This window comes from Haplochromis burtoni, unplaced genomic scaffold (genome assembly GCF_018398535.1).
Source record: "Haplochromis burtoni strain Fernald_Lab_line unplaced genomic scaffold, NCSU_Asbu1 Contig_277, whole genome shotgun sequence".
In the NCBI taxonomy this organism is placed as follows: domain Eukaryota; kingdom Metazoa; phylum Chordata; class Actinopteri; order Cichliformes; family Cichlidae; genus Haplochromis; species Haplochromis burtoni.
The window spans coordinates 576671-602699 of record NW_024582638.1 but is presented as its reverse complement, the minus strand read 5'-3'; the positions used below and the strand labels follow the sequence as shown (position 1 = coordinate 602699).

The 26029-nt window shown below is 40.6% G+C and overlaps 3 protein-coding genes across 5 annotated transcripts in view; 2 read left to right on the top strand and 1 right to left on the bottom strand.

Annotated features, from left to right (window-relative positions):
* The first annotated feature begins 3421 nt into the window (after positions 1-3421).
* On the top strand, positions 3422-14933 carry arhgef38 (Rho guanine nucleotide exchange factor (GEF) 38). Of its 2 annotated transcripts, XM_042227703.1 has the most exons (14): positions 3423-3802; positions 7293-7477; positions 8616-8733; positions 8858-9005; positions 9123-9140; positions 9238-9437; positions 9636-9769; positions 9894-9998; positions 10090-10209; positions 10508-10876; positions 10978-11112; positions 12451-12652; positions 13658-13941; positions 14751-14933. In XM_042227703.1, the coding sequence occupies exons 1-14, from the start codon at positions 3592-3594 to the stop codon at positions 14931-14933; spliced, it is 2412 nt and encodes an 803-aa protein (XP_042083637.1). In that variant the 5' UTR covers positions 3423-3591. The 2 variants fall into 2 exon arrangements, with proteins under 2 accessions (XP_042083638.1, XP_042083637.1); XM_042227704.1 differs by lacking the exons at positions 9123-9140; positions 9238-9437; positions 9636-9769; ... (5 more) ...; positions 13658-13941; positions 14751-14933 and having other exon boundaries at positions 3422-3802; positions 8858-9009.
* Positions 14934-15471: 538 nt separating this feature from the next.
* Positions 15472-22930, bottom strand: ints12 (integrator complex subunit 12). Of its 2 annotated transcripts, none has more exons than XM_042227705.1 (7): positions 22906-22930; positions 20448-20611; positions 20148-20297; positions 19129-19307; positions 18565-18724; positions 18314-18457; positions 15472-16294 (listed from the first exon to the last, which is right to left on the bottom strand). In XM_042227705.1, the coding sequence occupies exons 2-7, from the start codon at positions 20601-20603 to the stop codon at positions 15737-15739; spliced, it is 1347 nt and encodes a 448-aa protein (XP_042083639.1). In that variant the 5' UTR covers positions 20604-20611; positions 22906-22930; the 3' UTR covers positions 15472-15736. The 2 variants fall into 2 exon arrangements, with proteins under 2 accessions (XP_042083639.1, XP_005940080.1); XM_005940018.3 differs by lacking the exon at positions 22906-22930 and adding an exon at positions 22204-22335.
* Positions 22391-26029, top strand: part of gstcd (glutathione S-transferase, C-terminal domain containing) — a 42969-nt gene continuing 39330 nt past the window's right edge. Inside the window, exons 1-3 of the mRNA XM_042227706.1 lie at positions 22391-22621; positions 22745-23178; positions 24382-24831. Of these exons, the coding sequence (XP_042083640.1) occupies positions 22762-23178; positions 24382-24831 (867 nt within the window). The 5' untranslated portion in view covers positions 22391-22621; positions 22745-22761. The remainder of the gene's footprint in view (positions 22622-22744; positions 23179-24381; positions 24832-26029) is intronic.

Sequence of the window (26029 nt, the reverse complement as noted above, 5' to 3'; positions counted from 1 at the left end):
CTTAGAGCGAAGCAGTTCAGCTTACAGACGATAACTTTGTTTACACACTTGGACATTTGTTTACAGTGTTTGATATGGTTTACTTTATCAAGTCCGCTTGGTTACATAAGACTCTGTGCTCTGATGTGTGTTTGACTACGTTCAGCCCTGTGCTTCTTTCTCTGTTTGACAGAGAAGGAAATAATTTTTGTGAGTCACCCAATGTTCACAGGTCTAAGTATAAGGGGTTATGAAAAACACTGAACAGGGTTTGCCTTTATCCCAATGGAAACCACTGGGAAATCATTTGTGTTTAACACTTGACATTTGACTTTGCTAGATCATTTCATTGGATCATTTGCTAGGTCATATTTGTAAGGCAGGGTGCGTAAGACAGATGTATCTGAAACTGATATCAGTGAAACAAGGTTTAGTTAAAAATAATAATAATAAAAAAAAACAGAAAATGAAGTATAATACAATTATATATCAAATTGATGTAGACAGATTGAGTTTATTTAGTATTAATTTACTGACAACATTACTGAGTACAAAAGATTCTGGTGTTCATCATTTCACACAAGACAGAGTTTTATTGTTAGTCTTGTAAAGCACATGTATACACTTACCAGCCACTTCATTAGGTACACCTATTCAGTTCTTAATTAATGCAAATATTTAATCTGCTAACTCAATGGCAGCAACTAAATGTATTTAGGTGTGCAGATATCATCAAGGTGACCAGTTGAAGTTAAAACTGAGTATCTGAATGAGGAAGAAAGGTTATTTAAGTGACTTTGAATGTGGCATTGTTGTTGGTGCCAGATGGGCTGGTCTGAATATTTCAGAAACTACTGATCTACTGTGATTTTCCCAGAAAATCATCCCTAGGTTTTTAGAAACTAGTCTAAAAAAAGAGAAAATATCCAGTGGCAAAAATGTCTTGTTGATGCCAGAGGTCAGAGAAGAATGGCCGGACTGCTTTGAGCTCAAGGCAGCAATAACTCAAATAGTCATCACTTGTTACAGCTAGTGTATGCACAAGACGTTGAACCTCGTGTGCTACAGCAGCAGAACTACACTGGGTTCCCATCCTATCAACTAAGAACAGGAGTGATGGTAGAATTGAACAAGCACACCAAAATCGGATGATTGGGAAAAAAATGTTTCCTGGTCTGATGAGTCTAAATTCTGACCCTACCAAATGTTACAGAAGAAATCAAGTGTAGACAACATAAATGCCAAATAGCCCATCTTTGCTTGTATGAGTGGTTCAGGTTTTTGTTGGCGGTGTAATGGTGTGGGGGATATTTTCTAGACACACTTTGGGCCTAGCATTTGCCACCAACTGAGTTTAAAGCCACAGCTTACCTGAGTACTGTTGCTGGCCATTTCTGTACTTTTATGTCCACAGTGTACCCATCTTCCAGCATGATAAGACGCAGTGTCACAAAGATCAAATCAACCCAGACTAGTTGAACATGTTACTGAGTTCACCGTACTCAAATGGCTTCTATAGTCACAAGATCTCAATTCATTAGCACACTTTTGGAATGTGGTGGCACGGGATATTGTCATCATGGAAGACCAGCTGGCTCATCTGCATAAACTTGTCAAATCTGTGTCACAATAAAGTCAGGTATGAGGGAAAAAGTGGGTCCAATCTCATATTTGCAATGTTGTAGTAAGTAAGGAATATGTTATTTATATATCACCTTTCAAGAGAAAGATCCCAGCAAAATACCAGAGCGTTAAAAAAAAGAAAAAAATAAGAGTACAGTGAGTCTTGCTGTGTTTTGTAGGCCCAAGCAGATCACATTTGTTTGCTGTCTGCAACCCAGGATTATGGAAATAGTTTTATCTGAGTTAACTCACATTATATCAGTTCGTGGTAGGGTATCTTATTTGGATGTGATGTCTCACCAAAGCACCGCCCAACCTTCCTAGAAAAAACTGTGTGTGTGCATGCATATGCATGGGTGTATTCAAATAAGGAAAATATGTATGGGAAATTCCAAAGTGTTCGCTCACAGGGTGTCGCTTTATGGTTGGGATTTTCTCCAGAATATTGTAGGGTCTTTAACTTACAGTATAAAACACATTGAGGAGATTGCGGTTGTGATTTGGTGCTATATACAATAAATAATCCTGAATTGAACTGAACTAAATACTATGTATGCATGTACAGCAATTGTTAGTTTTGCTGGAGATGAGGAAGATGTGTCTACATGTCTCCACGCTTTTATTAATATTCATCGGTCTAGTGGAATTGAGCAACATATTAGTAAGAGAAATATGGAAAAGTAGCTGTAGGCTCTATGACTAGAAACAAAGTATTCCACCTGGCAGGGAAGCTGGCCAGAGGCTGACAGAAACATGGAGATAGGATGTCAGGGCAATAAAAAGTCCACTCAAGCATCAGCTGTGGAAGAAGAAAGGGTTAACTTCTAGGTAGAAGGCACAGCCAGAGAAACAGGTTGTTGACAAGAAGAAATCCATGCCTTCCTTCCAACATCAGGAGATATGTTGGGGTTAATGGAGCAAAGAATTAATGAATGGTCGTCCCAGGCTGACAATGCAGTATGTCTGCCAGAGGCTAGTTGTCTGATTGGTGGAGGAGTGAAGATCAGAGAGTCTCAGGCTGAAAACTCTCTTTTGCTACATATTAAAATGGTTAAACACGCTCAGACTCTCTTTCCCCTCCAAACATTCAAATAGATTTTTCTGCTGATGAATAATATCAGACACTTACAAAAAACACACTGTTGTCAATTTCTCATCAGGATTATGAACGCATGCTTTAGAAGATGTCAAACAGGTCTGTGTCAATAAAAGATGAATAGGTGTTTTAAACAAACAGACAATGGGAGTCTATTGTCTCTCCTTCAGTGGGGAGGAAACACACTCACTGTTTTCACAAGGAACACTGTGATCATCTAAGCATGTGTTGCTGACGTATGTTTCTAAAAACCCATGTGAAATTTATCTACTGATCCACGTCCTGCATGTAACAGTAGTTAGTTAATGTATAACTTGACTTGTCAATACCTTTCCTATTTGCTGTGGTTAAAGGGCACACAGATGTAAAATCCTTAAAATGTTGTATTAGGACCTGTATCACATTATTGCAAAAATATAAAACTCAGTTTGTGATTTATAGTGTGTGTGTGTGTGTGTGTGTGTGTGTGGGGCGGGGGTCACATGTATGACTTATTCCTTATCAACATATGACACCTAACCCTAAGGCTCTTAGACGAGGATAAGTCATTAAAAAGACCTCAGCTAGCCATTATTTTTCTGTCTTTACCCTTAAGGAGAGACAGATTCTAGTTTATCACTTTCTCTTCCGGGATGGATTTGAATGCCTTAAGGGCAGAAACACAGAACAGCAGCAAAGAGGTGTGGCCACACAGCTCCAATGACAGGTAGACACAAGGAGGAGCTACATTACCTGTGCAGAGCTGGTGGCCAGTGCACAGGGAACAGTACACCTGTTGTACTTCCCAGGCTCTAGCTTTTTTGTTTGTTTGTTTATTTTTTTTCGCTCTGTTTCCTTGTGTCTCTTTCTTTCCTTGCCTTTTTTTGATTTTAGTCTAATAGCAAAGCCTCACGATGGATCCCAAGGAGGGCGGTGGAAGTGAGAAGGAAAAGGAAAAGGAGAAAGTGATTAAAAGGAGGAACCGGCCTGTGTTCCTGCGTTACCTGGAGAGGAGAAAGACGGACACAATCGTAGCTGATGACACGGACAAAGGTGACATCAACCTGGGGACGCTGGTGAGGAGGAGTCAGTCTGACAAGACAGAGTACAGCGCCAAACTTAAAGGTACAGCAACTAATGATGTCCCTCAGGGATCAAAACTATGGCAACAACTTATACGCGCAACTGTCCTTCTGAAAAGTCTCTGCATTTCAAACATGGTGATAAAATGCTGTGTGGGAGAAGTTCAGACAAATAGATCTGAATGTAGACGGGCTGTAGGAGCAGCATCGATGGCTTTCGGGCAAATAGTGATCACACACACACACACACACACACACACACAACTTACATACAGTGGCTACACACCACAACGACACCATCACACACCACACCACACACGACCCACACACACACACACACACACAAAAGTGTGGGCCGCTCTGCACCCTGAACCTGTTGTGTTAATATGTGTTGAGCAGGCGATACTCCCACAGGGATGAAGCCACATATGCAAAGTGTGCTCCAAACTCAGGCACAGAGGAGTGGCTTAAAATTGTTCCAGGCCAGCTTGTAAACAAGGCCAGTGTTGTGCGATGGCAGGGACTTTGGATCTTTTTTTTTTTAATTTAAAATGTTGGGTCTTAGTTTTGATCACAGTGGCCGTAGCATTTAAACCAAAAGCCATGGGAGGCATAAGCCAGCTGCAATAGGAAATGAGCTGTGAGAAACAATTGTCAATTCAGCTGTGTGTTGCCTCATTACTACTGCTGACACAGTCTTTTCATTCTAACACATAGTAGTAAGTAAAACTGGATTCCCCTGTCCTTAAAGTGCAGTCAGTGCCTGGGAATGCTCCCTGCCGATGACATCAATCATCAGCAGGGGGTTGATATGAAAGATTAGGTAAGTATGTAGGCTTTCCTGTGCCACTTGTTCTTTGTCTTCTTTTTCATTGAACAATGCTCATCACATGACAACATGACTGCACCGTGGTTCAAATAACTGTGTCTAATAGTGCAGTCTAACCTAGTTCCATCTTGGTGTTTTGTGGATAACAACACCTTTCACACACACACACACACACACACACACACACACACACACACACACACACACACACACACACACACACTTTTGTCTTTTCAGAAGATGTTAAGTTTATATGAAACATAACCACTCTTCATCCCTTTGTACTTTCTACTTTCAGAACCTGCATCATGGCAGGCTGAGTTGTACAAAAAACACTGTGATGTTTTGAGTAAACTACTTACCCACGCCTTTTGACTTCACCCTCAGGGAAACCAGCAGCATTACATATTTACACCAATGCAAATATTGACAGAACGATGACTTCACTGAAAGAGGAAACATATGACTTGCTGCTAGAAAGTCTCTTCTCATATGCTTGCCAGACAGGTTGGTCAAGCCATAGAGCCATGGCAACAATGACATCAATATGTCTAATTATTTACCGCAACTAAATAAAATACTTCCAACAATGATTTACCAGCAAAAAACGCCACAGGACAGTAATGGAACAGATAAAACTACCTATTTGTTTGTAGTTTCTGAAGTCTTTCTCGCCTGTTTTCTAACTTTCAAATAACTTCAGGCATTTAAAAAACAATTTAATTTATTGTGTCCAAAGTATTTCTCCTTCCCACTGATTGCCACAGGGGCCTGTGCTATGCGGATAAGTCTGTCATGTCATTTTTCTTGATGGTGATACGTGATACACTGTGGCCTTCATTCTTTCCTGTCCACTCTATTGGATCCCTTTCACTGGACGGAGCAGTTTAAAAACGCCCTGTATTTGCTTTCATGAGAACTCCGATCCTAGTAACCATACCTCACCAAACATAATGCCGGCAGAAGGATAAGTTGAAATGTCCCGCCTATTCTTGATCCATGTTTTTTTTTTTTAAACTCTGTGGAGGGAACCTTTCAAGGTCAAGTTTGAATGAGACAGACGAGTGTTCAGTTCAAAGCTCTGGAAAGGAACCGGGATTCATTTAACTCATTAAAACCTTTTACAGTGGCAGGAAAATATCTATTTATGACTATATATAATCTATACATATATAACTATATATATAGTATATATAGTTATATATATATATATAGTTATATATATATATATAGTTTTATATATATATATATAGTTATATATATAGTTATATAGTTATATATATAGATATGCTATACCGTGTAATGACCAGGTGAGGTGGTTTCAGTATAGTTACTGTGCAAGTAGAGCCTTCACAAAGACAACCACATTTTAATCACATGTTAAAATATAGTAAAATACTATAAAATACTTAAAGTATTTTAGGAAGGAAGAACATTGTATTCCAATTAATTATATTCCTTCAGTGACTCTTATGTCACTGAAGGAATATAACTGAAGGAATTGTGTGAAGCTCTTGTTGAATTGGCAAAAAAAATCAGTCAAATAAATCATGACTAACCACTGCAGATTCATTTTACAGTTTCACAAGGCTGGGAAGCAAGGTGAAACTGTACGCAGCAGATCTCTGGAGTCACTCACCATTCTGAACACTGCTCCCATTCATAAGAGAGCAAGTACCGGCCAGAAACACAAGATGCATTCTGCGTAGCTTCAATAAAGGGCATCTGTTTCGTCATCTTCAGTCTGCACCAGCAGGCAATGGCCATGTTACTCAAGCTGCTGATATATAGATGTAGTCATCTTTTGCAAATGGTTCCTTGGATGCCCCCCCCCCCCCCCCCCCCCCAAAAAAAAAATACAAGAAGCTCTTGGTAATATTTGTACACTAAGATGAACTTCAACTTTTTAGAGTTTGCAGTGTTTACTCTTGTGTGTGTAATGCATAACCTGAGGCTGACGGAATACATTTGTTTAAATGTGCATGCGTGACTGTGTGTGTGTTTGTTCATCAAAAACATGTGAATCAGTGCTGATGTGTGTGTTGGTGTATTTGTAAGTGTGTACTCATAACTACCCGCCCCCCCCCCCCCCCCACACACACACACACACACCCACATGGAGACTGGCAGCTGAGCACGCTGTAGGATTACATCAGTGGCACGATTAGTTTTGCAACCTGACACAGGTCTTGCAGCTTCCTGTCTCTCCCCCCCCCCACCCCCCTCTTCTTCATCGTGCTCTCGCAGCAGAGGAGGAAGCAGTGTGTGGTGTCGATTAGGCAGCAAGGAAGCATCCCTCTTCCCTGAGCAGACACTCCTGCCTGCCATGCAAAGCACAGAGCAGCCACAGACTGATTAGGCAGCAGAGCAGTTAAAAAAAAAGGAGAAGTCAGCCTGACTGGCATGTTAAGTGAAGTCTCTTGGCATTCAAGTCAAAATAATTAGATCACTGTGAAATAAAGAATGCTGCTTAGGCATCAAGAGGATGTGTTACAGTTTTTTCAAAGCATCGCACAGCTTATGGCGCCAGGGTATTTACCCAGATTTTAGAAAATGTCACATAGATGGCTTAAAATGGTAGAAAACATATAAAATTAGCTAATTAATGTTGTATAATCTGTGTGACTCATTAGGACAGATGCTACAATTGTGATGTCAAATAAAAACCTTTCGAAATTTTAACGTTTGACTGTCTTACTTTTAGAGAAAATGACACCACGTGGTCTGTCCCCAATCCCATCTCCGGCCGTTGACCCAGAGGAGTTGCGTGCGAGGAAGATGAAGCGCAGGGCAAAAGTCATTCAGGAACTTGTTCAGACTGAAAAGGACTTCCTCACTGACCTGGAGCTGTGCATCAGAGAAGTGGTGCAGCCTCTGCGAAATCTCATGGTAGGTGCTTTTCACGATCCTCACTAAAATCTCTTGTAACCTTACCGCTGACAGATATCCATATACGCTCATTGGACGCTTTGTTAGGCACACCTGTTTAAGTCCTTGCTCAGGCATATAGCTAATCAGCCAATCAAATGGCAGGAATTCAGTGTGTTTAGACATGAGATATGGAGAATCAGAATAGAGAAGAAAAGTGATTTAAGAGACTTTGATTGTGGCGTGGTTGTTGGTGCCAGTAGCAGGCCTGGTCTGAGTAATTCAAAAACTGCTGATCTATTGGGATTTCCCCACACAACCATCTCTAGGGTTAACTTAGACTTGTCCCAAAAACAAAATATTTTCAGTGAACAGCAGTTTTGAGTAAATAACATGGCCAGAGAATGGCCAGTCTGCTCTCAGCTGACTGGAACGCATCGATAACTCACATAACCACTCATTACAACCAAGAAGAGCATCTCTGAATGCACAGCGCATTCAACCTTAGAGCAAATGGGCTGCAGCATCAGAAGACCACACTGGGTGTCAACTAAAACAATTTTCAATAGACGAAATGAGTGTCAATTTCTGCTGCGATATTCAGATGATAGAGTAAGAATTAGGTGTAAATAACATGAAAGCATGGATATATCCTGCATTGTTTCAGTGGTTCAGGTTGGTGGTTGTGATATCAGTGTGGGGGAAATACTTTGGCTCACTTTGGGCTCCTCCTTACTACCAGTTGAGCATTGTTTAAACACCACAACCTACCTCAGTGTCTACCAATTTATGACAACAGTGCATCCATCTTATGATCATTGTCATGTCATTATGAATGTTTCCAGCACCTTGTAGAATCTACGCCAAAAAGAATAAAACACATTATTAAGGCTAAAGGGGATATTAGCAAGGTATACCGAAAAACCTGTCTGGTGTATGTGACAACAACAATGAAAATCAGTGCCAATGTAAACCTCAGTTCAAATTTTTAAACTATACGCTGAGCATTTAATAGAAGGTCATGAATCTCTGCTTAAATGTCAAAACAAAGCAAAGCCTGGTCATTTAAATAACATCAACCTTTGGTTTAACAATACTCAGTTTAACTGACGTGTGGGTAGAAAATGCACTTGTACATTTTGAGTCTGCTGGGTTGCAGGTTGTGGATGTGGATCGACTGTTCACCAACATGGAGACGGTGTGTGAGGTCTCTGCAGCACTCCTTCACAGACTGCACGAGGCCATGGCTGACCCTGATCCAGAAGCCGTTGTCATAGGTAACGCTAGTCTAGTTTCTGAGTGACTGACAAGCTGTCTGACTGAAGCAGTTTTGTCTTTGGCGATTGTTGCTGGTCACATCAGTAGTAAATGAAACATGTTGTCTCCCATTTTAATTTAAAGGAGACGTATTTATCCAGGCAAAGGCAGCTTTAGAAGATGTATTTAAGATTTACTGTTACCATCATGATGAGGCTAACGCATCCCTCAAATCCTATGAGAAAGATGAAGAAATCAAGCAACATTTTACCACATGTGTATTAGCACTGAAGTAAGTTAAGCCACTTTCTCTAAACGATTTTCACCTTTATTATTTTTTTTATGTTTATTATTATGTATTCCAAAAATTATCCTTTTCTGTTTGTAATCTTCTTTCTTTTCCTTTCAGGAAAATCTATGATAAAGAGTAAGTGTAGTTACTGGCAAAATTTTTGCACTATGTATTTTTTGTTATTACGTTAGCTTTGATAGCTGATTATTGGCTATTATGCACATTTGCACAGAGGGAAACCTAATTTGTTGGATATGGGTTCACTGCTCATCAAACCCGTTCAGAGGATCATGAAGTACCCATTGCTTCTTGGGGAGCTGTGGCACGCCACGCCTGAAGACCACACCGACTATCAGCCGACGCAGGAGGCATTCACAGCTGCCAAGATCATAAATATTAACATCAATGAATTTAAAAGACGCAAGGACATAGGTGAGATTTCATTCACACTGACATACGTGAGGCAATTTTTATTCATAATGTCTGTTTGTAAAAAAATGCATCTATATGAACGGCTTTAGCAAAACTGCAGATTTATTTTGTGTATGTGTGTTTTATACACGATCCATACCAAATATATCTATACCAAATCTGATCAGACCTGTTCCCTGGCTTTTTGTTGATTCTCAGTTATGAAGTACAAGAGGTTGGAGGATGACGGCACACTGAGGGGAAAATTAAACAAGTTTAACATCCACTCCATCAGGAAGAAGGGAGACAGGTTTGCCGGTTATCTCAAAATCCTCGCGGGTGCTGATACACAGGTAAAACAAAGTGACAGCAAACTTTTTCCAGTTCATTCTCCACTCTTTATAGCTAATATGAGCTATACAGAAGAATAATTGGCTATTAGTATGTTTATGTGTAAGTGATGTGTTATTTCCGTAGGTGAGAGATGAAGTGTTTGACAGAGAGGAGAAGCTTTTCAGGAGTTTAGAGAAAGCTGCGAGGCAACTGGTCAAAAACGTTCAATGTTACCTGCAGTACACTCAGGTAAGTACATGTTTGACCATTTTCTTTTACAAAATATGCATAATATATAATTTGGCTTATTTTAAGGTTTGTTTTTCCATGTTTCCTGCAGGAGATGGTGTCTGTAGCTGTTCAGAGTGTGCAGGATGTGAAGAACATAGTCAAGGATTCAAACAAAAATGATGGCAATGGTTTGGTCCACGACAATGGCTATGATCCCTATAAGGTCTTTGTAAGTGTGCTATTTGTTGTCCTTCAGTGCAAAAATGTTTCCAGTTTGCTTTTATATTTGTATCACTGCATGATATTCTGTGCCAGTGTCAAAGTACACTCTTCATCTCCACTTTGAGAAAACTGCTGGGCCTCAAAGATGCGTCATAGAAAAAGATTTTGCAAAAAGATCTCTCTCTTTTTATTTTTAAGGAGATGCTCACAAAACAAAACTGTTTATATGTACAAATTAAATAAGTATGTTATGAGCTACACAAACTAATCTTCATTTCTTTCCTTTTGCCATGTTTTTCCCCCAGAGAGACAATTTGGAGCACTTGGTGCTCACCCCCCTCTCCTCTCTGCACGGCATGTTCACAGCCCCTCAGAAGCTCATCCAAAAACGCTATGACAAATTACTAGATTACTGCAGTCGCCTGGAGCGCTCTTCCTCTTTTTCATCCTCTTCTTCCACCACTTCTTCCTCTCTTTCACCGGCATCAGAAGACCCACCAGGTCCAGCCAAGAGAGACTACGAAGCTCTCAATGCTTTGCTAGTGGAAGAACTGCAGAGGTTCAACACAGCTGCATACACTATCCTGACTAACAGTGTGGTGTTTCTAGTGGCGCTACTTAGAGGGCTGATGAATAATGCACTGATGGGTGCTCCATCAGTGCACCAGCTACCAGTAAGGATACATCTACAAATATCCCATTTGGAAGACTTTAAAGGTTTTTTTTTTAAATAAAAGAACAATAAAGCTAACCTGTGTTATGTTTGCCTTTTCAGCCTCCGCTGTCAAACATTGCTGAGGTCCAGAACAGCATCATGGATGAGCTGAATAATCTGACTTTTGTCAAGGACAATGCACAGAAGTTAATGGAGCGAAAAGTCAGCTTTGAAAAACGAGACAGGAAAACTGCGGTAAGAAAGCTGAACAGACTAATCTCACCTTTACGTAAAGCCTCAAGTGTGTGATTTTAAAACCTCTGGTCTGAGGATTTTTCCATTCGTCACTGATCACAGGTTAAAACAAATGTGCCACATAGTCTTCAGTTTTGAGAAAATTCAAAAAGACCTTTGTTTTTCCAAACTCTGACAAAATCAGTCGCAAGGCATAAATGCTCAGTTATACGCATCACAGATCCCAGGCTATGATGAAGCTAAGTACTTGATTCAGGAGACAGGCATCAGTCTCATTTGCAGGATTTTGCAAGTGTGTTGACCCAACCATCATTTCTCTATAATTTGCTTCAGAAGACCAGACTTTCTTCTTTTTAAAGTGCTCTTGAGCAAAAGTTCTCCAGGCTTCTTACGGTCTTTCAAAGGTTTTCTTTGGGCATTGGCTGCTTTTTCCCTTTTTCCCTGCTATTTCAATTTGAGTGTAGTTCTTGTACCTGATCTTTTATTTTTTGCATGTTTACTCAGCAAAGACTGAACTTTGCATCATTCAAGCATAAAAAACAAAACAAGTAAAAGGATGCACCAGCGTTGTGTCTGTTACCAGATCTAAATGTTATGTTTTGGCACTTTTTTATTAGCAGCCTTTCACAAAAACACATCATTAGTTCCCATTTCTTTAGCCAACTCTATGAAATTGTCAAATGTAGCACAGTTTTACAGGCATAAAATGGTATTTTTGCACCAACAAGGTGATTTCCAAAAACTATTAGCCCAAAACTTGGCATATCTTGGGATGGTGTGCACTGTATCCCCAAAAACTTGAGGAAATTAAACAAATAGAATACAATAGAAGAAGTGACAGGACTAAAAAACTAAGTCAGTGAAAGTCATGTCCTTAAGAAATGGATGCCAAGAAGCCATTCTTACAGAAGGGAAACAGGGAAAAAAGGCTGAGGTATTCTAAATTACATAAGAATTGGGCTGAAAATCTGTAACAATTAGTCTTATTGGGGGAAGTATCCAAATTTTACAATACGTACAGAGGAGGTCATGAGAGAGATACAGCCATCAGTAAAACACTGTGGAGGCTCAAGACTTTTGCACAGTACTGTATATTGGCATGCTCATTGGTCTGCATACGCATATACACTAAAACATCTGCACCTATATTAGAAGGCTCTTTTTCTTGAGCACGTGAATAGATGTGTTTGAACGTCCTAGCTCCAGGATCATATTACCATTCACCCTCCCTAGATTACCCTTGTGTACTGTTACCTAACACTCCTACGTAAACCTGCACACCACATACCCGCTTCAAATATTTACAGCAACACTTCTTTGTGTTGTGCTGTCCTTCAGGTGCCGGAGGTGCAGCATCAGACCGAGGAACAGCGTGCCTGGCTGCTGGCAGAATACCCAGTGAACCGACTGTACCAGCTGAAGAGGAAGTGCAATGGCTGCCAGGAGCAGGACCTGAGCCTGCTGGAGGGAGAGCTGGTAGCTCTGATTGAGGACACAGATCCGATGGGCAGCAGCAGCCGCTGGCTGGTACACACTGGAGGCAAGTGTGTGTGTGTGCGCGTGTAGTACTGTTAGTAAGACACACACCGTGGATTAAGTTATCACACTGGATCATCTGCAAGTATGGGTGCCACAGGTTTTATCTAATGCATTTTTCTCTGTGAAAACACTCACACCAAACTTTACTTTCTGGCCTTGATAAGTCAGCAGATGAGAATTTGTCCCAGGAGCTCCTGTGATGTCATGGTTGCTGGTTGCCTCTGGAGATCGTTGCCTCACAACAATGCCGGCTCCATAGCTTGTCTCTATCTCTGCTTTGCGTCTCATAGAGGCACCTGAGATCCCAGCATCTTGCTTGGAACAAACTGCTGTACGCAGTTGTATGCAGTGTTACTTAGAGTACAAAGACTTTTCCCCTGGGGATTCAGAGACAAGGATGAAGAGATATCACTGGTGCTCATCTTTGTACTCTGAAATAACAAGTTCTTTTTTAAGAACACTAGAAAAAAATAGTGTGTGTATGTTTCTTGGCGTAAAGTACATTCTTCACAGGCTTGTCTTTTCCTCAGGGATAACAAGCATTCCCAGGAAGTTGTTGTTCTTCCTTCTGTTGATATCAACACTATGAATATGCGGGCCTCATATTTACACACTCTTCAGTAACTCACTGGAACTGGATTCGAGACTTGTGTAAGCAAGTGCTCTGTGGCCTCTGGATGAAGCCCCTTAACACTCACTGTCATACATCTCTAAGATTGCTGCTTTGATCCCATTGTGATTTGAATGGATTATTTTCTTGTGCCAATCAAAAAATATGAATGAAAGACAAATGAAAAAAATAACAGTGGCTTTAAAAGATTAAGTTTCTGGCAGAAGATGCCATATTGATATTTTTCTATAACATCCATAATAATCTGCAGGGCTACATTTAAAGAGAGATTAAGCTTTTTTTTTAAGCTTTAATTAAAAAAAAAAAAAAAAAAAAAAAAAAAAAAGAAGCTTAATTTTAGTGAACCTGACAAACTATCTCTGTGTCCCTTGTCAGGTATGCAAGGCTATGTCTACTCCACCTTCCTGAAGCAGTACAACCCTCTGAGGGACTCGCAGCGGGCAGGCCAGATGGCCAAAGAGCAGCCCCAGCAGCAGCCACCTGCTACGGTGGATGAGGACTTTGATGACCTGAGTCTGTTCGTGTCAGGAAGCGGCAGCAGCAGCCTGCGCAGCTTCAAGCTCAGCGCCACTGACAGTTGCTCAATTCTCTCGGGCCTGCAGGGGGAGCTGGAGAGCACTGAGGACACGGAGGACACAGTGGACTCGGAGGCTCAGCAGGTGTGTGTGGTGGTCTGCCAGCTGATCAGTACTGCTCTCACAGTGTCATATTAACATATCGCACTACTTAGCTCCATAGAGGATAACCTAACAGTTAAGGTCAGAGTGGCTGTATACACTGAAGTTAGAGAAAAAAAAAGAAGAAGAAGAAGAAGAAGAAGACTGAAATTCAAGGTCAGAAATAAAACAACAACAACAAAAACAAAACACACATCACATAGACCTTAAAAAACTGATAAAAAAAAAAAAAAAAAAGGCTCAGCCAATAATAACTTTAATGGTTTACCCGAGCCACAGCTGTGAATTATGGGTTATTGCAGCGCGTAGGTAAACGAGGTCCGCAGGTATATAGACTCGATCAGCAGAAGATGAGTCACTCTAAAATCACGTCTAATGGCTTCACCCTGTCTGCTGACATTAAATTTAATTGTTTTTAAAATAGCATTACATGGTGAGATTGCTGTCACTCAGCAGCACTCGTAGGGTTCGTCCTTGGGGCCTTTGACTGAAATACATCTCTGATCATCATCGAGTTAAAAGGTCTTGAAATACATAAAAGATTATAAATAAAAACTGACATAGGTTAATGGATCGCAGCGAGTGAGAATCAGTATTGGTGTTACTGCTGTGTTTTGCCAGGAAGCTTAACACTGCCACCTTCTGGATTAACAGGAGTGCCTACATATTCCTTCATGATGCCTTTTGTTTTAAGTTTTTGGATTGAATCTTAGCTTTTTGCTTTTAACACATTTTAAAAGCGATAATTGCATCTGCCTTTGCTCACACCTAAACTGGGTCTGTTTCCACAGTATTACGCCGTGTATGCATTTCAAGCCCGATGCGAACAGGAACTGACCCTGCAGGAGCACCAGCACGTTCGCATCCTTCAATTCTGTGACCTGGGAGGTAACAAGGAGTGGTGGTTGGCTGAGGCTAACGGACAAAAAGGATACGTCCCGGCCAACTACCTCGGCAGGATGTCCTACGCCTAAAACACCCAATTCTGAGCATCAGTTTACCGTTTTAACAAAATGTAATTGAACCAAGCTACATTTCTGCTTGGCGAGCATCCCAACAGATATTATTATCATACCATAGTGTTGATGTTGAACCTGCTTGGCCTTCAGAAGATAACAAGAGAGCTCACTAATGGAGCTTGACCAGTGATCTGTGATGAATGTGGAGAATTATAAAAGCACAGGGCACTGTGCTGAGCACTTTTTATACTTCAGTGTTGTCGAGTTCATATGAATAATGAAGTGATTTATTAATGAAGTAAATTTTTATATATAAAAATATGACGTGATTTATAGATAGAGTATATGTTTTATGTGAAATGATTTATATGAAGTTTTATTCACCGTTTGCCCTGAAATGAAGAAATACGTTCAAAGTCGTTGATAACGTTATGAATAAAAACTGCCTCTGTGGTTATTGCTGTTCTGGTTTATTCTCCATTCTCTATTTCTCCCAATAAAACTGAATGACTGAATTGAGACAGTCACAATAAAGTCAAAGCTACTGCGAGTATGTAAGAACAGGATATTTAATGACACTAACTGATAAAAAGTGACATGACACTTTTTTCACTGGTTAGATTTGTAAGGACAGGATGAGGCACACGAGTCTAGCAGCATTTAAACAAAGTGAAATTCAAGTATTTAACTCAATGGTGTTACTTGATGTACAACTGCTCTTGAAATAGAAACGTAATGCTCTGGCACTCAATCGGCCCTCTTTGAACATTTATTTTCCCCTTTCCTCACAACTCTTCCTCCTTTCACTCAGTCCTCACTCACTTCTTCAGTTTCTTCTGCGCTGCTTTCTTCTTCACCATTTGTAACCGCTTCATGGCGTTAAGCTGGGACTCTTGGGTTGTAGGTAGTTTGTCCCCAGGTGCAGCCTTTGACCCATTCCCATTGTTTCCATTACCTCCTCCGTTACTGCCTCCATTGCCTCCAGTCTGGGAGCTGTTAGGAGAGCCGGCCCCTGACGAAGAGCTGCCTTTGCTTTGGCCTTCACCGCTCGATGACCTATTCAATGGCTGCTTACCCAGAGTCAGAGGTGGAGGCGGTTTCAGGTTTGCCTGACTGGAGCCGTTTCCATTGCTGCTCCCAGATATCTTTGCACTCCCAAGCCCCGACTTTCCTCCAGCTAGCCCAGATAACCCAACAGGCTTTTGTCCAGAAGGAGTTGTCAAGGTCTTGCTGCTCCCACTTGGGCCTGAGGAACCTAGTTTGGAGCTAGCAGGAAGAGATGGGCTCGTTTTGGCGCCAAATGCAGCCCAGCCGGTGAGACCGCTGCCCGAGGAGGAGGAGCTGCTGCTGGTGGGATTGGCTGAAGTGGCTGGTGGCTGCAAGGGAAAAGGTTACTGTCATTATTAGAGTGTAATACTGACTAATAACAAACTACTAACTACTTGGATTTTCTTTTTATCTCTTTCATATCTCTCAAGATATGAAGGATCATTCCTTTGTTTTATTATCATTTATGTTTTATTATTTGAGAACAAGTCCCTGTTGCTCCCACTTGGGCCTGAAGAACCTAGTTTGGAGCTTTAGTTTTCAAAAAACCCATTTGTCCTTCAGTGGCCACCATAGCTAAGATTATGCACTTGAATTAGGAGGGTTAGGAAAACAGTATTCAGCTGAATACAATCCACTGATATCTAGTGGTGAGATTTTACATAATGTACCTTTAAGTCTGAGGCCCTACATTTTTAACTGATGCTTTTGTACAGGACTTGAAGGCTTCATTGTCTAATAGATGTGCTTGGGTCACCCCTATTCTTGTCACATCAATGCACCTTTGGCCCAATTCAGGAAGAGCTTCTCTGTTAAAAAAAAACAAACTAGTTGCCCAAATGCATGCAGGGTTGTGTTTATGGTTCCCAACAGTCAGAGCTGACTGATTATTGTGAATAGTCCTGTGCCTCAAAATACAAATTTGGGGAAGAAGTCACAATGCCTTTATCTGACTAACTCCAAAAGACCATTCATCTATCTAGGACACCCAAGGCTTTAAAAAGGGACCAACAGTTTGGTAACAATGACATGACAGGAGCTTGTGCTATTTGACTGCTGGCGGCAGAGCTGACCACCAGACAAGTTGGCAGAGCAATGAACCCTGATTGCAACTCAATGAAAACACTGGGAGTTGAGTGACAGAGAGGTCACCTCTTTAGACCGAAGAAGTCACTTGGATGGGTGACAGAAACGTTTCTCCTACTGAAAACCAGATGAACAGAATCAACTTCCTGGGTGATCTTTTAACTGCTCCCAAAATCTGATCCAAGTACGCTTGAGGTGCTTTCAATTATTGTGGTCCTAATCTTGGGAACAAGCAGCCTGCTGACTCAAGTTCAATTACATCTGTGTGCAGATTCAAAAACGGACTCAAAGCCTTTCTCTGCACACAGGCCTACAGTTAATATGCGTTATTCTGTTTTTGGTTCTCTTAAGCATTTTTCACTGATTTATGGTGTTAAGTCTTCTTTTTCTGTATTAAACACACTGAGCTTTAATATAATGAAATGTACTATATAAATAAAATTGTTGTTGTCACTGGTGCGTTAGTAAATTTATTACCAATAATCTCTGCAGGCACTTTTTGTGGGTTTCAACCTTCTTGTACTCAATTATAATGTGACTGCACATATATTAAAGAAGTTTGCTGGAGGCAGAAGGTGAACAGATGATTACAAAAATGAAAATGACCTATAAATGCAAGAAAAGGTTCTTTGCATCAGTCTGTGAACTGCAAAGCAGAAGCATCAAATTACCAGCCTCTGCTTTGTTACGGCATCTGATTAAAAATAAAAGCCTATAAGCAGGAAAAAAAACAACAACATACAGCGCAGTTGCAGTTTCTTAAATATCAAGTAAAAATGTGATTCCTCAGCTACTCGCGCCGCGTCCTGCTTGCCTGAGCAATACTTTTGCTGCAAACTATGAAAACTCTTACACCTCACGGTAGAAGTATTAACATAATCAAATCTGTGACTACAGGGTATCATGTTTGCTATCAAAATAACTTTTTGGTGAACTCCATTAAGTGAAAGCGCTCTGAAAAGTTTTAAACCCATTCCCTCTGGAGAAATGGCACCGTGCTGGGACGCTGATCCTTGAAAATAAGTTTACACTTTCTGCTCATTTTCCTCTGCGGGGATTTATGCAGACTTCCTTTCACAGCAGCTTTGCACTCTGACTGCAACTGCTGTTCTCTCCCTTGCAGTCCCAAGTAATTTACGGATGTGAAATCATAACTTTTGCTTGTCTGAGAAGGAGGAGAACGTGAGATGACACAAAGGCTGTGTATAAACATTCACATTAACAATGCACGTCGATGGACGCCATAACGAGTTAACACATACCTTCACTTCTGTTCTTTTGAAAGCTTGGAAGGTGCTGGCTGTGTCAGTTTTGGGTTTAAGCTCCGTCTTTTTCACTAGTGTGTCTTTTACAACAGGTGCTGAAGATGCAGACGCAGGGGACGGCTTCTGTGGAGGTTTCTGGGCCTTGTGGACAAAAACAAACAAACAACTTTTCACTTACGGTAAAAACAAACCAAGCTCGCTGAATCCAAATACAAAGCTGATACTGGAAGATAAATTATTTTCCTCACCATACGCTTCATTTGCCTGGTACATCGGGCGCAGTACCACACAAGCCGTGGGTCATTGACTTCTTTGTCGGTCACCTGGGGCTTGTGGCAGTCCTGGTGGTACAGGTTATGGCATTCTTGGCACTCGACCAGCTGGTTCCCCATGGTCACGGTCATTTGTCTTAAGGAATAAAAACAGCAGGAAAGTAAAGACATATGGCAGGGACACATAATTAATTTGCTAACACATTTACCTGTTTAGGTTGACGATGGAGTAAAATGAATCTCAATGATTAAAAGTGGAAAAAGTTCCAAGTACAATTTTTTTTTCATATGCTATAATCCTACTGGATTTCTGATATGCTGTTGTTTTAATTAGCATTTATTCTATTTATCTATTTTGTATGTGGATTTTTTTAGGTTGGTATCTGTTGTGGACAGGAAAAGCAAGAATTTCATTGGCTCACTTTGGGACAGAAAAAACATGTTTCTTTACTCGGCATATGATAATAAAAGGTTAAAAAAAAATAAAACTTGGGACAGCAACTCAAAAATTTACCATATCTACAAATATTCAACATGTACCTGCAAACCACACAAGCCAGGCCCATTTCCATGGCGAAGTCATCGGCGCTGGTCTCATCATCATTTATGTTTGGCAGCAGGTCTTTGCTCGTCTGCACAGTGATCGGAGAAGAGCGATTCTCCTGTTTCTCCAAACGAGGCTTTTTCGGGGGGTCCACCTCACCCAAGTCAACCCTGATCTATTTTTTCAGGAAGACAGAAAGAGCACATTTTAGACATGGCATGTTGGCATCACTGGCAAACATTTTCAAACTGCATCTACTTCACTGTAACACTAGTACTCTTCTATGTAATAGTACATACGTATGCTTCTCAGATTTGCAGGAAATTTCTGAACTCAAATTTATTTAACATGTAAGCAGCTCTGACCTACTCTGAGCTGGTTCTCTACCTTGATTGATTGATTGATTGATTACTCCTCCACTTTTCACCATAAAAAAAGGTTCATTGTTTTACTAAAATATCTATTCATTCCTTTTTTCCCCCTCAGTATAAGGAGAGAAGCTCCCTTTGATTTGCCCGCTACAGCCATGCACTGAACTAAAAATAAATTTAAAAAGACCTGGTAGCCTGTCTGGCCTGAGAGTACACGTGCTTAAGGTCCAAAACAAATACTTATTCACAGGAGCCAAACAGGACTAGGACACAGCCGACTAAAGAAAGATTCATGTTAGGCATCTGGCATGCTGCTAAGCTGGAGTGAGAGCAGCTATTTGACTTGGCCTGTCACGACTTATTGATCTCTCCATCCTGAAAAGCTCTTTAGCCGTTTAGCTGCACGTTTACGACCCTCAGAGAATATCAAAAGTGTCTGCAAAATGATTAAATAATGTTAAATATGAAGAAAAGACTGCTTAAATCGCAGAGTGTTCTTGACTTACTTATGTTTTCCCTTCTTTTCTTTCTTTTTTCACTACTTCACCTTACAAGAAGGATTGTATGGTCCAACGCAACACCTTTTGCGTTGGACTACCAGGTTGTTGAGATTTTCTAGTAGTTTTGCAAAATTCACACAGTACCTTCTCAGATGGTCTCTTCTCACTGTCTTTCTTGCTCTTCTCAGGTTTACTACTTCCACTGCTGCTACTTGAAGATGAAGAACTTGAAGACTTGGAGTCTTGCTTACTTAAAGTCATTTTTGACACAGTCCCCTTTGATACCTCTATGTCCTGAGGACACATGACAATAATAATAATGATGATAATAATAATAATAATAATAATAATAACTTTTAGTTTGAGAAAGGGAAATTAAGGTTTAACAACAATGAGATACAGCATAAAGAGACTGTATAAATATGTACGTCTCCAGTTTCTTACTTTTTGTAATGAACGGTATGATGAGTCACTTCCTCTTGCAAGGGATTCATCAAGGAGAGCTTTCAGTTTCTCAGCTGAGTCTTTACTTTTGGAGTGTAAATAACTCAGTGCCTTTAGAAAGATGGGATCCAACTCCAAACTGACAGGTCCAGCCATGATGGAAACTGAGGATCAGAAAATACAGTTTTTCGGGCTTCGGGGAACAAATAACATCCCTCTACTGAGTAAATCATGTGCAGTTAAACAAGTTTAGTTAAACTAAGGACAACAAAGGATAGTAAGAGCAAAAAAATTGTTGGTTTTTCCCCCCCATTTATTAGGGAAAAAGGCTATCCAAATTGATCTGACCCCATGTGAAAAAGCAGTTGCCACCAGATTACTGTCAGACACGTTAAATCAAGAAATCCCTTAAATAGAACCTGTTTAACAAAGTGAAGTAGGCTAAAACAATCAGCCCCAGACTGCAATCTAAAGAAAGTGACAAAAAGCAGAGAAACAAAGTCAAAGACATTTATCAATCTGGAAAGGGTCACAAAGCCAATTCTAAGGCATTGGGACTCTAGTGAACCACTGCGAGAGCCACTCCCAGGAGTGACCGACCTACCAAAATCATCCAGGTCACAAAAGAACCCAAAACGACAACTAAAGAACAGCAGGTCTCACTTGCCTCAGTTAAGGTCAGAGTTAATGATTCAACAATAAGATATTTATATTTATTTATGTTATCGTTAAAATTTGTTTCTTGAACAGAAACTTAAGTGCTAAAAATGTGAACAATTCAGGAAGGGGGCAAATACCTTTTCACAACACTTTAAGTAACATGTTCTTTAAATTCCTTGAAACATCATGCATCTATTTCTGGTGCTCTTAACATTAATTATGCATAAGTCAATATTTTAGTAAGACTTAAATATTTAGTGAAAACTGTTTCCCATGAGTAAAAGCTCTGTCACAATAAACATCTTTATTACTAAACGAAGGGCACTTGAAGGGGAGACGACAGATCTCCGGGAAAACTAGGATTAATGGTGCGTTCCAGATTAAGTCGAAAATCTGAATTTCCTTGTTCCCAGTCAATCTGTTGATTCCAGTTAATCTGGAACATCTCCTCAACTCAGGTTCCCCACTCGGAACAGACCCATCAACCCCGAGTTAACTATCCAAGATGGCGGCAGTGAACGTAAAGAGCAGTAAAACTGTAAAATGTATAATCTGTACTGTCACTTTTGTGTATTTATGATTCGCTAAATAAGCCATGCAGAGAGCACTGGTCAGATTCTACCCATGAATGTGCTGCGACGGTCATTTTAAGATTATAAAACAAATACGATGCTGTACTGCTAGTAATAGCTAAACGGCTTTACCTTGCTAAGAACCAAAATAAATCATATTTTGCGCTTTTTTTTTTTACCATTTTTGTTAGCACCGACTTCCAAGGTAATTGACATGCGTTTGTGTTTTGTGATACGTCATGTGCTTTTTTTTTTCTGTGGGTTAAAACAAATATTTATTATTATCTTCCTTCTCACGTTTGTAGATTGAGTCCCAAATGTCTCAATTCCGTCTGTCGGGTGTAATATTTAAAAGTTCACACAAATAAAAAAAAAAGAGTAACTGCTGCGTAACGTATTCAGTCCGGACTAGCAGCAACACAAGGGACCATAATAGCACCACAACGGTAAAAGTTCTCGTTACTCGAAGCTGTCAGTTGGAAATTAGGATTTACGAATGAAATCGTTAAACTGGAATACCTTACCTCACACTCTGCTTCTCGTAAGCTTGTCTCTCCTCAATCCGGTCTTTTCGATTTCATGGGGAAACTGACGGCAGAACAACACTTCCTACAAAGAAGCCGTTTCCTCTAACCTGTGCAACACTCAAATATGTCCGCAAGATATAAGCGCGGAACCTTATGAAGCAACTTGTGTTACTCCAGAATATTTCACATTACGGCTTCTTCGTTGAATAGTTAATTTTTTTTTTAAAGAACCAGTTTTATGGAGCGGGCATATAATATATTATACAGTTTTACATGTATTTTTCCAGTGACACATCGTGTGTTGTTTATTCGTAAGTAGAAAACAGGTGAAGCTGTGGTAGCTTTAGCACAGGGGAAGAAGAAGAAGCAGCCCACACCATAACAACAACGTGGTTTTATAGAAGCTACTGCTGCTGTAAGTATCACTCATAGTGACATTTAACGTGTTAGATACAGCTGTTTTTCCATTTACAAACCCCACCTCGGAACATCTTACCGAGGATACTTTTTAAACCTTCACATGTGTTTCACCCCGCAGTGCTGACTTTATTTACAATGAAGCAACAGCCCGAAAACCAGCAGCAGCCCTCTCTCTATTTAGAAGTTTGCTTTCAAAACGAGGAGCCGCGCCTTCCCCTGCACACCTCCATCGTCCTGTTCCTCCTTTCTTACTGCGAGTGCAAGTTTTTTAAAGTTTACCTGGTCTTCAAGAAACCCAGCAGCTCCGAGTCTCTGAGAAGTCAGCTGCCAGAGCATCTGGACTCCTCTGATGTTCAGTCAGAGGCTCTGCCTCAGCTGGTGAGGGACTGTCGCCTCCCTGCTGTTTTGGATGAGACTGGGCAGCTCTGCAGGGCAGGACTGGCAGTGGTCCTTAGACATATTATCAACAAAACCATCGAGGCTGACCCCTCCAGAAATGATGTACTGGCTCTGCTGGGTTTCAAGAAGACTTGTCTGAAAGCCTGCGCTGAGGTTAGTGGAAAAAAGGGAAGCAAACTACAAAAATGCACAAAAGAAAATAAACAAGTGATAAGGTTGAAAAAAAAAAATCTGGTAATTCTTTGTTTTTACATTCATCGGGCCCCAATATGCCCAAATATCAAAAAGAAATTAAAAATGCATGTTGTGGAAGAGTTCGGGTTTTAGGAGGTTAACTATGTCTAAAAGTAAGCACACAGTTACAAATCAGTTATAGTTAGCTGAAACCAAAGTATCCTTAGGCAAGAAATTGAACCCCAAGTTACTCTCCCGATGCAGTAATTGGAATATGAATGTGTGTGAATGTTAGATAGAAAGCACTTTGGTAGAGAACGCATTGAAAAAAAGACCTTGTGTGAATGACTGAATGAGGCATGCTTTTTAAAGTGCTTTGATTGACCATTTAGGGACTTCAGGAACAAACTGAAAGCTGTTGTGAAGCAGTGTAATGCTCTCTCCATAAGTAATGATTTGCTGAAATCAAAAAGAACCATTAAATCTTTGAATGAAAGGAAAACCGAACCAACTTAATGCGAACAAAACCCCAAAACTCAGTCATTACAAAAAGTGACGGTTAACAAAAAATAAAGACCATCTGCAAATCTACAAAATCAAGTAAACCAAATAAATGCAAAATCTTAGAGATCACCATTAGAAATCACACAATTAACAACTTTTAAAAAGTATTATAAGTAAATAATGAACTAATTCTTAGTTTGCTTTAAAGTTTGCATGGTTTCAGATCTAGGAAAGCTCTTATACCTCACAACTTTGACTGTCTATTGTTCCCCATCAGGGTCCCAGAAGGTTATTTATAATAGATTTGAGCAAATGGTGGTTCCCAGTTGGCTAATGAAATTTAAAGCACTCTGTGGTAAACTAGATGTATTTCACATATACACATATTCCACTTGTGATCCTTTCACTCTTCAATCCAAAAGGGAACAACGACAAAAGGAACTGCCAAAAAGTCAAAAACTGGAAAAAAACAAATTCTGACACCAAAACTTTTTTTCCCCTTTTTTTTGTTTTGGAAATATGTAGCAAAGTTATGTTTTTTGTGTTTTAAATTACAAATAAATATCTGACAACTGCACAAGTTGTGCACAGTGCTATGATAAGGACTTGTATTTCAGCCTTTTTATTTTGAGTGCATTTACGGACAGACCTCAAACACCATGTTTTCCTCACTCTTAGGTGAGCCGGTGGACTAGATTGTGTGAAATTGAAATCCCCTCTGCTGTTGAAGAACATCTCCAGAATCCTGCAAATGATGATCAACAGGTGCCCCTCTCCATTCTCACTCTTGAGCGAAGGCTCGCGGAGCCTGTCAGAGTCCACAACGATGACAAAATACGAAGGCGGAAACTCCAGGAGCAGAGACGTGAAGAGTCTGCTGAAAGCCAAGAGAACCTGGACTCCGAGTCTGAGCCTGGACAGTCGTCTCAGGCCTGTGATGGACTTGAGCTTAGAGCAGCTTTGGCCAAACTGTCTGTGGATTCAGTACCAGCTTTAGCCACCAGAGAGAACTCTGAGATCAGGAAAGTGAAGACAGCAGATTTGCCTCCGTTGGAGCATGTGTTTGCCGAGGGACTGTACTTCACTCTGACTGATGTGGTGCTGCTCCCGTGCATCTATCAGTATCTGGTAAGGGCTTTTTGACATGTAATGAATTTTTGAGTGGTGTCAACAACCTCATTCTGATTGTTACTGTCTAATTAAGAATGGCACATACACATCAAAGCACAATTAATTTTATTAGCCCTTTTTTTTGTCAGTTTAAGCCTGTCGCTTTTATTTCACTGACACGCTTTCTTTACAAATGCTCTTTCAATAATACACCTGTTACACAAACAGTCAAGTGCTGATAGGAATGGCTTTGTCTCAGTGCATACAAAAATGGCGCTGATGTCAGACTGAATGCTTTCATGCAGACCGGAGCGTGCAGTTACATGAATTTGCTGGCTCTTTAATAGTTTTATTATGATGACTTGTCAAATTATGCATGATGTGTGGTTTTGACACTCTGGTCAGGGTGAACAGGTAGTACACCCAGTTCCCTTTTTTAAATCCAGCCAGGCAGAAACTTGGGTTAAGAAGACTCGCTGCATCAGACTTGGCACAGTTTTTGCTCTCAAAGGTGGTCTGGAGCCACCTGGCAAAGGCTGATAACACTGTACGGGGAGGGTTTTTATTCAAATGCAGCAGGTTGAAATACATTTTACTGACTTTACTTTGGGAACAGCTGACAGAGTTGGCAGGTTGTTATGTTGACCTAAAAAAACAAACTCCTAACTTGAAAATCTTTGAAGAATTTAGAAGCTCAAGTGCTCACTGAATATTCATTACGCCTCATTGTTTGTGATGAATTTGGTAGCAACTGCAGCGGCGAACCGAGAGCTGTAAAGTTCAGGCTTATGCTGTTATTGATCAGGAATGCTGCATTGTCTGGCAGTGGAGTGGGTCTCATTTCACCTTTCAGCTGTCTCCAGCTATTCCTCGACTGTGGGAAAGAACTGAAGTTCTCACAATGAGGCTTTTAGTAGTCAGCTGTGCCCCAGTGGTTTCCAGTTTCACATTCAGCCTAGCGTGTCTCCTCTTAACGGCCATCACTGTCCGCAACACACGCAGCCACAGTGAATCCTTTCCACTCCACCCTCTTGTCGTGCTGCGGAGTGCCCCTTCTGCCTCTGTGCACCACTCTGTGTCCAAACACACACACACACACTCTGTGCCCTGATGCTTTGTCTCAGATCATGTCTCTGTTTGTTTCTTCACCCTCTCCTCCTGCCAGCTCTGTTTTGATTTTTTTTTTTTTGCCAGTCTGTCGCACAAGTGTTCACCA